Consider the following 12,743-nt stretch of genomic DNA (forward strand, 5'->3'; position numbering starts at 1 on the left):
TTGAACAGCGACTGTGGACGTGCATTGCTGATGTGAACGTGTGTGTAAAAGGCTAGTGGATTTAGCTGTGTTTAATTGTCAATTACATTTTTACCTGGAATCATTCTCAAAAGTCTCATGAACGCCATGAGCAAATTTCTTCAAATTTGCCCACCTGGACTGAAGGTTCAACTGATTAGTTTGATGGTAAAAAGTCACTGTGACATCACAAAACACTTTTTGGGGCCATACCTCAAGAATTAATTTGCTAATTATGACAATTTCTCACAAATGTCTGATGCGATAAAATGTTCAAGGGATGACATTACGGACAGACATGGATGTAAACTGTAACTTGACTGGTCGGTGGTCATCCACACAGACCAGGGCAGAAGCTTTGAGTCCTGTGTCTTTGCTGCCATTAGTGACAAACTGGGCTTGTACAACACCCCAAAAAAACACGACATACAATGTTTTATTATCAGAATTTATCAGTTGGCTCCTCTGGTGAGGAAAGGTGTCGGATTGTTGTTTTCAAAAAGCTGAAAGAGCTTGGTTTAACAACTGCATGGCTCAGAATGCACAGCAAATAATGTAGTAAAGGCATTAGGGGTGGATGTGGTTTGGTTGATATAGCAGAGACTTATATCTGAAAACATTATATATATATTTTTTAAGGAGTGGAGTAATGTACCTGCTGTTTTTATAATTGTGCTGATTTTTTTTTGTGTTCACGTTGCACAGGTGTTTGCGCTGCGTTTATTGTCCATCACATGGTTCCATCCACCCTGGTGTCATTTTTGTGCACTTCCTTTTTGTGGTTTAAAAAAAAGAGAGACAGTGCCTCTAGCAGCCATGTTCAAAAGAAAATATATAAAAAAAACAGCAGGCCATAGTAGAAGCTTCTAAGTGTAGCCAGATGTGTGTGTATACTGCAGCAAAACATTTTATTCCCTGCCATGTTTATGATTCGTGTATGACGGCATTACATGTGTAAAATAATCAAAACTAGCCCTACTCATTTATTGAAGAGGAATCAAAAGGTTTATTACGGTTAGGCCCGGTGTTTTCTAAAATGTCCTGTTTTCCAAAATGCTATTATGTGCTGAAGTATTTTCATTTTCATTGAGTTGTTTTCTGAAATGTTGACCTCAGAGCAAACGGTACTTGGACTTAATGGATGCTTAAGTGTCAGCGTAAATATGAATTCGGAAATGAGGAATATTTTTCAGGTGTTTTCTTCCAAGACATGGACGCCTATTATGTTCCGGTGTTTCGTGTTTACAGAATTTAAGGCTCTGTATTGGCATCAAGGGTGTTTGGGAAAAGGGATGGACAAATTAGCTGTTAAGGTTGTTAAGAGATCTGTGACCTTCCCTCCATCCTTGCGTAATACACATGGTTGTTGTGAAGTGGGATGGAAACTTTCCTCCGAAACTTAAAGCTCGGGAGAGATATCATAGGTTATTTCAATCCTGTGTGATCCGACTGCGTTATCTTATATAAAGTGTGTTTATCGGGTTCTTTTCAGCAGTCTCCTTCCTCATTAGACTTCATGCAAGAAAAGGTGGGGTGACACTTTTGAGTTGAAGTGTCAGTGCTGACTTCCTGATGCGTGCGTGTGTGCGTCCGTGCGTGCGTGTGTGCGTGCGCGTGTGTGTGTGTGTAATTATGTTCTGGCTCTAAACGTCCCTCGCATTTGTCTGCATCAAGGAACCAATTCTTCCCATATTACTGAAGTCTGATTGGCTTCCCTCCGCAGGCTGCTTTTCATTTCCCTCTTAAGTCGTCTGCCAAAGGTTTGAACCATTATTGACCTCATCAGTGTCGGATCAAAATTGTGAGATTCTTGTCTTAAAATCTGTCTCTTGTGTTTGAAATGCTGCACTAATCAAATTACGGAGGACAACGAGCGGTGGATCTTACTTCCAAGAAAACCCTCCTGGCCCAACAAGCTTGTATTTCTTAGCACGTACTTCCTGTTCCATCAAAAAAAAAACACTGTCTGCAGATGACCTCCCACTGTCCACCTTACGTTTTCAGCAGCTCCTTTCAGCAAAAAGCTCTAGAAATCCACTGTACGCAGCTTAATCGTGTCCAAAATAGTTTGTCTGCAAAACAACATCATAATATGAATGTGTTGCACCGCAGTGATCAGTCGGCCAAGCTGAATTTGGCAGGGCTAAAAATTGTTTTTAAAACTTGTCAGTCACCACACTGCCTCGGGGCCGGCAGAGGAGAGGCGAGAATTAGTTTGGGATAAGTACGTATTTCATCACATCTCCTCCTGAACAGGTGCTGCGCTGTTCATAAGGACGCCCTGAGTGATAGAAAGCTCTCGGGGCGTCAAGATCTTCAGTGCTTTTATTGTTCTTGCTGGAGCTGCTCCCATCTATTATATGCTCCTCCTTTCATCAGCTACAGGTGCTGATGTGGAGTGGTGGCAGAGAGAAAAGGTGGAACACACACACACACACACACACACACACACACACACACACACACACACACACACACACACACACACACACACACACACATGGAAGAGAGTATAAAATAAACTTTAGCGTCAGGTAATAGGATTGACAAGTAGTTTCATGTGTGTTTGTTGTTTTTGTCTGTGCCGAGTTTATGAGCACTGTATTTTACAGGATCAGATTAGGCCCACTGACAATTCTCAAGAATATAGTAAAACAGATTTACGCCGTGTTTAGACCCCTCAGCTGTTGCACTGTGGGAGTCGTAGAGCAAACTCTCCAATCCAGCATCCATTGCATTATTCCTCCTGGCGATGGAGTGACTGTAAAGCAACAAATGCGCAAGATGGGAGAAAGAGCTTGATGATAGCTATATATTGCATGGGTGTATAAATGTTTTTTTTTTATTATGATTTATCGAGAGTAGGAGGACGGCAGCGAAAGTGAACAGAGGAGGAGGGGACTAATCTGTTTAATCTCCAGATAAATAGACAGGTAATCCCTGATCAGAGTGTTCTGAGGCAGGCACAACAGTTATTAGTTTACATATATGCAGTGTGTGTATGTGTGTGAGTAATGTGTATGTGTGGAAGTTTGATGTGTGTTATAGACGGCACCATACTTTGTTATAAGAACTTCTTGGGAGGAAGTGAACAGCATGGAGGGCAATGAAGAAACAGCAGGATGTGGGATGTTGATTCAGTGATTGTCACATTAGCTGGTACATCATTAGTGGAGTTCTGTGGGTACATAAAGTACGGCTGCCGCCACTGTCAGATAAATGTTTTGTATCTCTTCACAATCACAAGTCTCCAGGAAAATGAAACGTTCCTCTTGTGTTCCTCTTCCTCTTGACCTTTTTAAAGCTCATTAACACCTTATATCACCTTTGTTTAAACTGTACAATAACAGAAGATGTAAATATAAATTTATACTTTAACGGAGGTTATGTGCTGCAGTGACTTGGGAGCTTTGTTGTCGTGGTGAGGTTGCCAGGCAACCTTTTTAATGCTAAGCTTAGCTAACCGGCTGCTGTTCATAACTTGATATTTACACATATGAACATTAGAGTGGTGTCGATCTTCTCATCTAACTCTATGCAAGAGAGCGAATAACAGTATTTCCCTAAATGGCAAACTATTCCTTAAATCTTCCAAGAAAGTGAAGGCCGACCGAGATGTCTTCACTTTACAGAGTTACTGGATGTGTGGGAGCAGTGCTGTCATCACCGTGAGGTCGCCTGGCAACCAGAGGAGACTCCAGGACGGCCTCATAAAACCGAAAAGTGATCGTTTTTACTCTTGGCCTTTTGTGTGGATTTAGCAAACAAGATATAACGTGCTGACTTAGCTTTAGAGGTGCTGTAGGCACATTTTGGTACCTTTGGACAGAGCCAGAGCTGTTTCACCCTCTTTCCATCGCTCATGGAAGCCATGCTAATTGATTGCTGGCGGCCTAATATGTAGCTTTATCGATCTTATCTAAATCTCGGCAGAAATGCAAATAAGCATATTTTCTCCGACGTTATTTATTATGGCAGATATGATGGCTGACACCTGGCCACTTATTAAAAAAAGATGGTGTGCAAGCAGCAGCCTACATCAAATAAGGTCAAATTTATATTATTTAAATGCACAAAGGCTTTCATAACATAAGGGGTTTGTTTCTTTGTTCTTGTCCTTGGAGCTTTTTATAAAGCTACATTCGGCACAAAAAAGGACATTATTGCCCCTGTGGGGGCACGACAGGCGCTGAGAAACGAGAGGAATGGGAGAGAGGCAGATTGAGTCTGATGCAGTAGACTGGTGGGTGGAAAAGTGAACCCACCCCCCTTCTATCCTATTTATCTCTCTAAAGCTTCCTCTCACAAATTACTTTTATTGTTTCAGTAACTGATTTAACTCTTATAATGGCCAGTAACATATTTTACACCCTATTCTGCACATGCCATCAATTTCAATCTGTCGTCAAAGCCGAAAGTATTCTGTCTGCAATATATCTGTTATTTTATGCCTCTGTTTTTTATTTAAAGTAGTCTGGTTTCCTCTTGTATATTGTGGCTTTTTCAGTAGAATATTTTCAGACTCTTTCAGACTTTTTTCCAAACCTAAATAATTGATATTTGTCGTGAATATGAAGCCAACAATGATATTTTTGAGGCATTGTTTCTCCGCGAGAATGCCAACAACAGGTGGTTTGAGATTAGCTCTGTATTAATAACCGCTCACGATCCCTACATGTGGTTCTATTGTAGTATCTCATGTTCTGTTTTCTTCTATTCTTTTTAAAGGAAAAAGACCATGCTGTATATACTCACACACACACACACACACACACACACACACACACACACACACACACACACACACACACACACACACACACACACACACACACACACACACACACACACACACAGGGAATCCAGTTATGGTTTATATCGGCTCCCTCTAAAGTCCCACTACACACACATGAATCTGGTCTCCTCTCTGTTGTATTTCTCTGTAGTGGTAATTATCACCCTGCGGGTCTTAGGATCAGTGTGAAGTCCCTGCCTCACCACAGCATTGCAAAGGTGGAAACGCATTATACATCAGCATCCAGTGGAGCCCATTGTATTAAAACGGCTTGTTAATGATTCTTTCCCCCCTTCCTGCTTTGTAATCAGCACATATGGAAACGTGGTATCATACTCAGAAACTCTGCATTGTGTCTGGGTGCCTTGAGACCGGCCGTCAGTCTTGTGAGGTTTTGAGCCAGGTTAAGGGCTGTTAATGTCTTTATTAAGTTTTAACTTGTTTTCATGTGAGAAAGTAACTGTTTAGATTCCCAGTATAGTATGTCCAAATAATGCCTGTTTGGAAACTTGCTGTGTTCATTTTCTGAGATGTGTGGGAGCAGCTGGTGGGGCGTTGAGCATTTAGTCTGCTGGTACAATCATAATTAATCGATTAGTGGGCAGTATGCAGTACATACAGATTTAGTATGTAGTATGTATACGGTAATATGCAGTACGTCAGTATGCGATTTCGAACACATGTGCATGCTTTGCTTGATTGTCATATTCCTCATCAGTTAAAGGCAGGTTTGGTAATCTTCTTCAAAAACATTTTAGATATTTTTGTTGATATTCTCATTACATCTTGACAGCAATCAATATATGAAATGCTCTGCCAAAAGAAAAGAAGAAAAGAATTCCGTATCTGTGGCACAGCACTGTAATAAGCCCGTCCAATCATTTCATTCGGACCAAAACAATGGTCATTTTGGGGGAGTGGCTTAGGAGGGAAGACCAAATGGACGTGCTGTCACTGTTGCCGACTTGGCGAATTACTCGCTTTATTTAGCAACTTTTGGGGCTAGTGCTGCTTGCTACTTTCATTGGAAGCGAGTTGGCAACACTGGGCTGGGTTTTTCGGTTGGATGATTTCTAAAATCTTGCTAGTTTCTCAAGATCACCAACCCCGCCTTTGATTGGCATCCCAGCATAGCTCCACCCAACTTCCAGCAGACGAGAGGTCAGCCAGAGTATTTGAGAACACCTTTGAAAGTGTACAGGGTCTTTCCAGAGACTGCTCTATGTAACTGTGCATTTTCTTCATTGTTATTCAGCCTTTCAGTACTCTGTGTGTATTTAGTCCATTGGGGATAACACCTTTAACACTTTCAGCATCCATGCCTCTTTCTACCCATTGAAGTGAACAACAGCAAAGCAATAAAATGATAGTCGCTATAAAAGGACAACAAAAAAAAAGCTGAGGTCCATCTGTAGTACTGTACAACACAACTTGGGCTCTCATCAGTGCAGATACCAAAGCAGACAGCAGTGCTGTGTCATTCGTTGCTATTCCAGTCCCCTAATCATCAGTGGATCCAGACATTCTGTCATCACTGCTTTTAAATTATTTATAACACATTAGTATTTCTGGATCCCCCAGCCATCTATTGCTTGATGAATCTATCACCACCAAGTCCAGTTTCATCTTTGACTCTTTCATCTTTAATAAAGAAAAAGTATTTCATCGAAGCGCCACTACGAATCGCAGAGTGCGTGTGGTAGGTTTTAATTTCCTAACATTCAGTCTCTGTCGGGCAGTGAAAAGTAGTCTCACTCCTCATCTCTGTTCTCTCAACAGGCAGTTTTATATGACTGACACAAAATTGCTTCTGAATAGGAAAATGTCGCTGCATTGTGCCCGTGTCTTGCTCAGTGGTGGTAAACACACTCCTTTGTGTCACGCTGTCAGTTTCAGTCTCATTTTCTGTAAAAGCTTTTCCACAGATCAGGCAAAAAAAAAGGTGAGTGATAAATTGGTCGTCGGTGATGTGAAGAGAATAAAAGAGTCTCCGTTTCTTTTGCTTTTCCTCTCTGCCATTATTTGTTTAAATGAAATCTCTCACAGTACAGTGAAGGCCCTGAAGGGATGGAGGGTACAGTTGAGCTGATGTGAAGGGAGAGCAAGCCGGCAGTCCTGAACGGTACTGTAGAGTTGGGAAGCTGCATGTTCACAGCTCAGAGAAAGAAGGACCTCTTACTGCTTTTGCTGTGTTGCTCTTCGACTAACGATGACACAGTACAGTGTTACAAAGTATTTCGTTGCACTGCATTGTTAATGTTTTCAATGCCATGAGGTCCAGCGTGATGTAAAATCAGCTACAATGGATGTGATACCATTAAACATTAATGATTGCCTGGGGCCAATTGGGTCACCGCTGCACCAAATAGTAGGAGTATACAGCAGGGGTAAAACAGAATATATATACAAGTGGGATACAAATATGAAGCTAATTTGACTCATTTAAACATACACACGGAGAACTTTAAAGTTAAGCTGATGTATAATGAGAAAACGGGACATTGAAAGGGGATTTTTTTTGTTTCACACATTCAGTGTCTCTCACCAAAAGACAGAGTGCATCCGCGGAGTCTAACTAACCGGTGCAAATGTTTTATGAGGAAGGACTTGTATTTGAACTCTTTAAATTTTTAAAATTGTGCATTGTTTAAATCCATTTTGACTAGCTTGCCGTCTTCTTCTTCACTGCCTTTGTGTGCACATTGCGACGCTCTTTTGCATCCTCCAACAAAACAAGGGCACTTAAAAAAAGCTCTAGCAATCATAGTGCTCCACAGGACATAATGACAATATACATCACATAGAAAGATCTGACGTACAAAACATATGATCACATGATGCATTATCAGAGATTCAACCACTTTGATATTTGCTTCGTACTAACATTTATTGCTTCAGTAATATTAATGAAATATTACACCGCTAAGGTCAGGCTGTCTCCATAATGACTGCTTTTTCTATTGTTATTTGTATTAAGTAGATATATAAATAATACACTTAACATTTATATGCTACTACAACAATTTCCCGCACCATTGAGCATAATATAGCACTACAGTCGCTTTCATTATCACGCTCGTATATGTGATAATACTGACAGTGACATCTGTGTGATCAAAGCAATCATGTGAATCATGGCCTACATGGTGATAAGATGAGTGTGTGTGTTCACTTTAATAGGGCAGATATATTGTAAACCCTGACATATAATGTGCACTGTAAACATCAATAACCATTAACGCCATCACTTCTGTCATCTAAAATGTGCAGACAGGCTCAGAGTATCCATCTGGATCTCAGAATTTGCAAAATGGTTTCACTTTCACTACTTAATGCTGCTTCCTTCTCACGTCTAAAATTGCAGGATGGATCAATAAAAGCACTAAACGAAGAGAGCCAGCGCTAAAAAGCAGAAAATGGAAGTGCAATACACGGTGGACGCGTCAGATATTGCGTTGCCATGGAAATGTTATCTTGTTAGGCGGTGACACAATTTATGAAATATGTAAGAAATATTATGTAACGGCTCTGTCTCTCTTGTCCCTGCGCTGTCTCTCTCTTTCTCTCTGTCAAAGACTGTTAGAGCACAGATTATTGTTGATGTAATAAAATCCAGCCAGCCAGTGAATCGAAACGACAGTTATGGCAGGGATTTGAGGATGGAGATGGAGGAAGGTCTCTGAGTGTGTGTGTGTGCGTGTGTGTGTGCGTGTGTTCCTATCAGTGACTCGGTGACACTCTCCCCAGCCTATCTCCACTGCAGGGGCTGAAGCTCGTCCATCCTCCTGCAGGGTAAACGTCTCTCCTCTGGACTCAGTTTGGTTCACCGAACCCTTACTGAGAGAGACACAAAGAGAGTATGAAGGGATGTGGGGATGGAGGAGGAGTGGGTGTGGGTTTTCGACAACAAGAGAAGTGAGGATGCTGGTCGAGCGGGGCAGAGGAGGCGGAGTGGGATGATAGGTGAAGTGCAAAGAGAGAGAGAGGGAATGGAGGAAGAGAGAGGTGGTTGGATGATGAGAAGAGAGGAGGAGGAGGAGGAGAGAGAGAAAGTCCATGCAGAGCTCAGTCTTCTCTGACTAAGAATAGCAGCTCTTCTGGTAACCCAGTGCCCCAGGACATGACCGTTTGAATAAAAGCCTCTATCGCATCACATAATGCCTGGTGTGCGTGCTGTACTGTCGATGTGTGGCGCTTGTATGTATTGGCATGTGTCTTTATGTAAACATGGGGAAGTATTTTGAAGGCAGATGCTCGGGGAAATTCATGAGAGAGAGAGAGAGAGAGAGAGAGAGAGAGAGGATAATAGACTGGTTTCATGTAAGGTCTGTGGAACTTTATATGGGATGAATCTGGGCAAGGAAAGAGTGTGAAAAGCAATTGTAGTTGAAAGCCACGTTTCCATGTGTGTCCCATATGTCGGATTAGCTGTGGCTCGCATCTCAAAGGGGCAGCCAAAGCATCTTGTGCTGTAAAATGAGAATGTTGGCATAACTGAGGGGTGGTGTTGTAGATTAGTTAGGGTGTTGGGGTCACAAATGTAAACGGCTCTTTTCTCTTCATCTCTCTCTCTTCAGCACTACTTCCTCATCGTGTTTGGTCACGATGGACAGAAGCCTCTGGAGCTGCGGACGGATGAGGAGAGTGAGTGCGATGAATGGGTGGAGGCCATCCAGCAGGCAAGGTACACACCTAGTATTGCATAAAGGATATTTGTGTGCTTTCCCCACTCTGTGTTTTGTACAGCGGGAAATATGACATTAGACTGCATGACCACAGTTTGATGTGATGTGACAAAACAGTAAGATTAGAGATCAATACTTTGGTCATACTGATGGTTTTTCCTTTTTAGAGCCTATTAAATTACAAACTGCAAAGATGTTTGTGTTCCAAATAATACTTCACTCTTTGTAACTTGTTTCAGTTTATTTCCATGTGGTGTCAAACTTGCAAAGATTAAAAAATGTGGACTTCCGGATTGGCGATGTAGGGTACAGACCCCAGGAAGAGGATGTCCCTTATTATTTTTCATGCTGAAACCAAACAATTGTAACCTACTTGTAAAATCTTTGGGATTAACCCCCTTGAACTTAGACAGCACTGCTGTGTAAGCTTAGTTGAAAACCATAACCAGACCTGGCATAGTTAGCAAGTAAAGCTGCAGCTGCTCAGAACAACAATGACAACGGGCCTCGTGATATCACCATCCCTGACAAATGTTCCTCGATCCTGTTCATTTTAGAACTGGCCAATCATCAGGCTAATATGAAAGAAGGTATGACAACACTCAATCAATTTTATTGATTTAAAAGTTAAACTTGTCCAGTCCTCAGTGTGCTACAGGAAACTCCATTTATGGGCTGCTTAACATTGACAGAAGCGCTAGCGGGTGAACACTTTGTTGCAGCCGAGAAACTACAATTAAAACCCTGCAGAATCCAAATGCTTCCCTGCTATACCGACTGGAGGACCTGCAATCAGGCAGTTATTATTTACTCATAGTAAAAATACCTCAAGGATGTGAAGTACCCATCCTGTTCATGTCCAAGCTACTGAGCCAAAATATGAGTCCAGACGTCTTCACGATCTCCATATCAGCTGGACAGAGCGCACCCCACTCTCAGCAAGGCCGTTTGTCTTGCACTTCACCGATACCGTGAGAGGGAGCTGGGATTGAGATGGTCCAGACAACAACAGCTAAACCACGGACGTGAGCTGAGACTATATTTCGACCTGAGTGCCGCTCTTGCAAGAAGATAGGCTGTGTGCAACTAAGTTGAAGGAGTCCTTTACTAGAAAGGTGTGCAGTATCATCTGCAGTATCCAACTCTTTTGAAGCTCATGTCTAAAGGGGAGAACCACAAGTTTAACTCGCCGGAGGACACCATGGCCTTCTACGAGGAATGGGTGCTGGAGGTCTTGTTATAATGGAGTCAATAGAACCACATCATCTGCAAAGAGCAGGGACGCAATTCTGAGGTCCCCAAAATCGGCCACTCTGCTCCCCCCAGCTGCACTTTGAGATCCTGTCCATGAAAATCACAAACAGAATCAGTGACAAGGGACAACCTTGTGTTTGGCTTTTGACTTTGTATCAAGTATAGGGACACAGCTCTCTCTTTCCCCAACAGACCTCCCCATCGAACACTGGCGGAGTCCTTCTCCAAGTCCACAAAACACATGTAGACTGAATGGGCAACCTCCCATGACCCCTCAAACAGCCCTGCAAGGGTAAAGAGCTGGTCCACTGTTCCACGGTCAGGACGGAATCCGCATTGCTCCTCTTAGATCTGAGCTTCGACAATCAGTTGGAGCCTCCTCTCCAGCACCCAAGAATACGCTTCACCGGTGAGGCAGTGTAATAACTGCCACTCCACAGGCACTATCCCTAATCTCCACACAATAGTGAATAGGCGTGTCAGCCAAGACAGCCAAACAATGCCCAGAGCCTTCAGCATGTCAGGGTTAATCTCATCCACCCCTTGCACCTTGCCGCTTAGAATTAGTTTGACCACCTCAGCCACCTCAGCCAGGGATATGGATACGTCTGAGTGTTCAAACTCTGCCTCCTTCATGCAGGAATTGTTGGTAGTCTTCCTGGAGTTTCTCAATGTGCTATTTTCACCGCTTATTAGAGTAAACTAAATATATCACTGTTGGGTAGGGTTCATTTATCCAAAATAATTGCAACAATGAAAGTCAATTATGTAACTTATATGTTACCACTCTCCCTTCCTGCACCGCTCCTAAAAGAATATAATACATTTGTTGAATGACTCATATGGCAAAAGAAAAATCCTCTGTTACCAAGCTAGACTTAGAGGGGGACTCTCCCTACCTATGTTAGTTGTTTTTACCGATTTACATTACATAATAACCCCTCTTTCACGTCTGAATTATTATATGGTTTACTCTGACATTAGAATAGCCTAAAAAAAAAACTTTTGCTGATACCAGTGGGCTAAAGCCGGAATCCTGCATATAGGGGACCTATGTTTTTACATATGAATATCTGAAACAACATCACAATCTGGCATATTCAGATTTCTGGAAATATCTCCAGCTGCCCCCCTCTCAATTTTGGTCCCAAACCAATCACTGAAATCCAAAGCCTACAGTGCATCAATTTTCCATAACCTCATTGGAGATGCCAATGCACCTAAACTGTGGTTGAGGCTACTGTACTGCAAGCAGAATGGCGAGGCTCAAACTAAAAGATAAGGATTTGTGTTGCCGTTGTCATGAATATGTTGGAACAATAGCACACATGCTATACGACTGGGACATGGTTATGGATCTATGAGGGAAAATAATATATATATTTTTTAATTAACTGTTCAATGTGTTCCCGACCAGTGCAACACTAAAAGTCAAGTTGACATTTTGCCACCTGACTCATGTGAGTTCCTGGTCACTATTTTGTCAATTGCTAGTCACGTGAGTCGTTAGTCACTCGGTAGTGACCAGGCGGCAACGGATTGAAGCCAATGCGGAAGTATCTTAAAACTTGCATTCTCTCTACTGACCAGCAGGGGGCGATTCCTCCGGTTGCAAAAAAAAGTCAGATTGTATAGAAGTCGAAAACTCGAGGCTTCAAAACAGCAGTCCACAAACCAATGGGCGACATCACGATGACTACGTCCACTTCTTATACACAGTCAATGGTTGTGATGCGAGTTGTCAGGTAGTGAAGTTATCCTCTGTCTCCTAATCCTAACTTCCTGTGAAGATGGAAGTTTATTTTGAAAAGACACGATCCATGTAACGAGCGGGTATTGACACGCCGACACTGACACCTTCAAAACTGATGCTCGAGGGGTAGGTAGAGCGTCATAGTTTGAAGGTTTGCATTATTTGACATTGGTGTGAGAACGAGTTGCCCATGACGCATGGTAATGTCAGGTGTAAACAGTGATAGTCTCAAGTAACT

General features: G+C 42.3%; 1 protein-coding gene across 1 annotated transcript in view; it reads left to right on the forward strand.

Moving 5' to 3' along the window:
• rasgrf2b (Ras protein-specific guanine nucleotide-releasing factor 2b) overlaps positions 1-12,743 on the forward strand; it is a gene marked incomplete at both ends in the record, with an annotated part of 38,683 nt that overhangs the window by 2,748 nt on the left and 23,192 nt on the right. Inside the window, one exon of the mRNA XM_079161653.1 lies at positions 9,391-9,497. Within this exon, the coding sequence (XP_079017779.1) occupies positions 9,391-9,497 (107 nt within the window). The remainder of the gene's footprint in view (positions 1-9,390; positions 9,498-12,743) is intronic.

Source organism: Pholis gunnellus (assembly GCF_910591455.1).
Source record: "Pholis gunnellus genome assembly, chromosome: 6".
Lineage (NCBI taxonomy): Eukaryota > Metazoa > Chordata > Actinopteri > Perciformes > Pholidae > Pholis > Pholis gunnellus.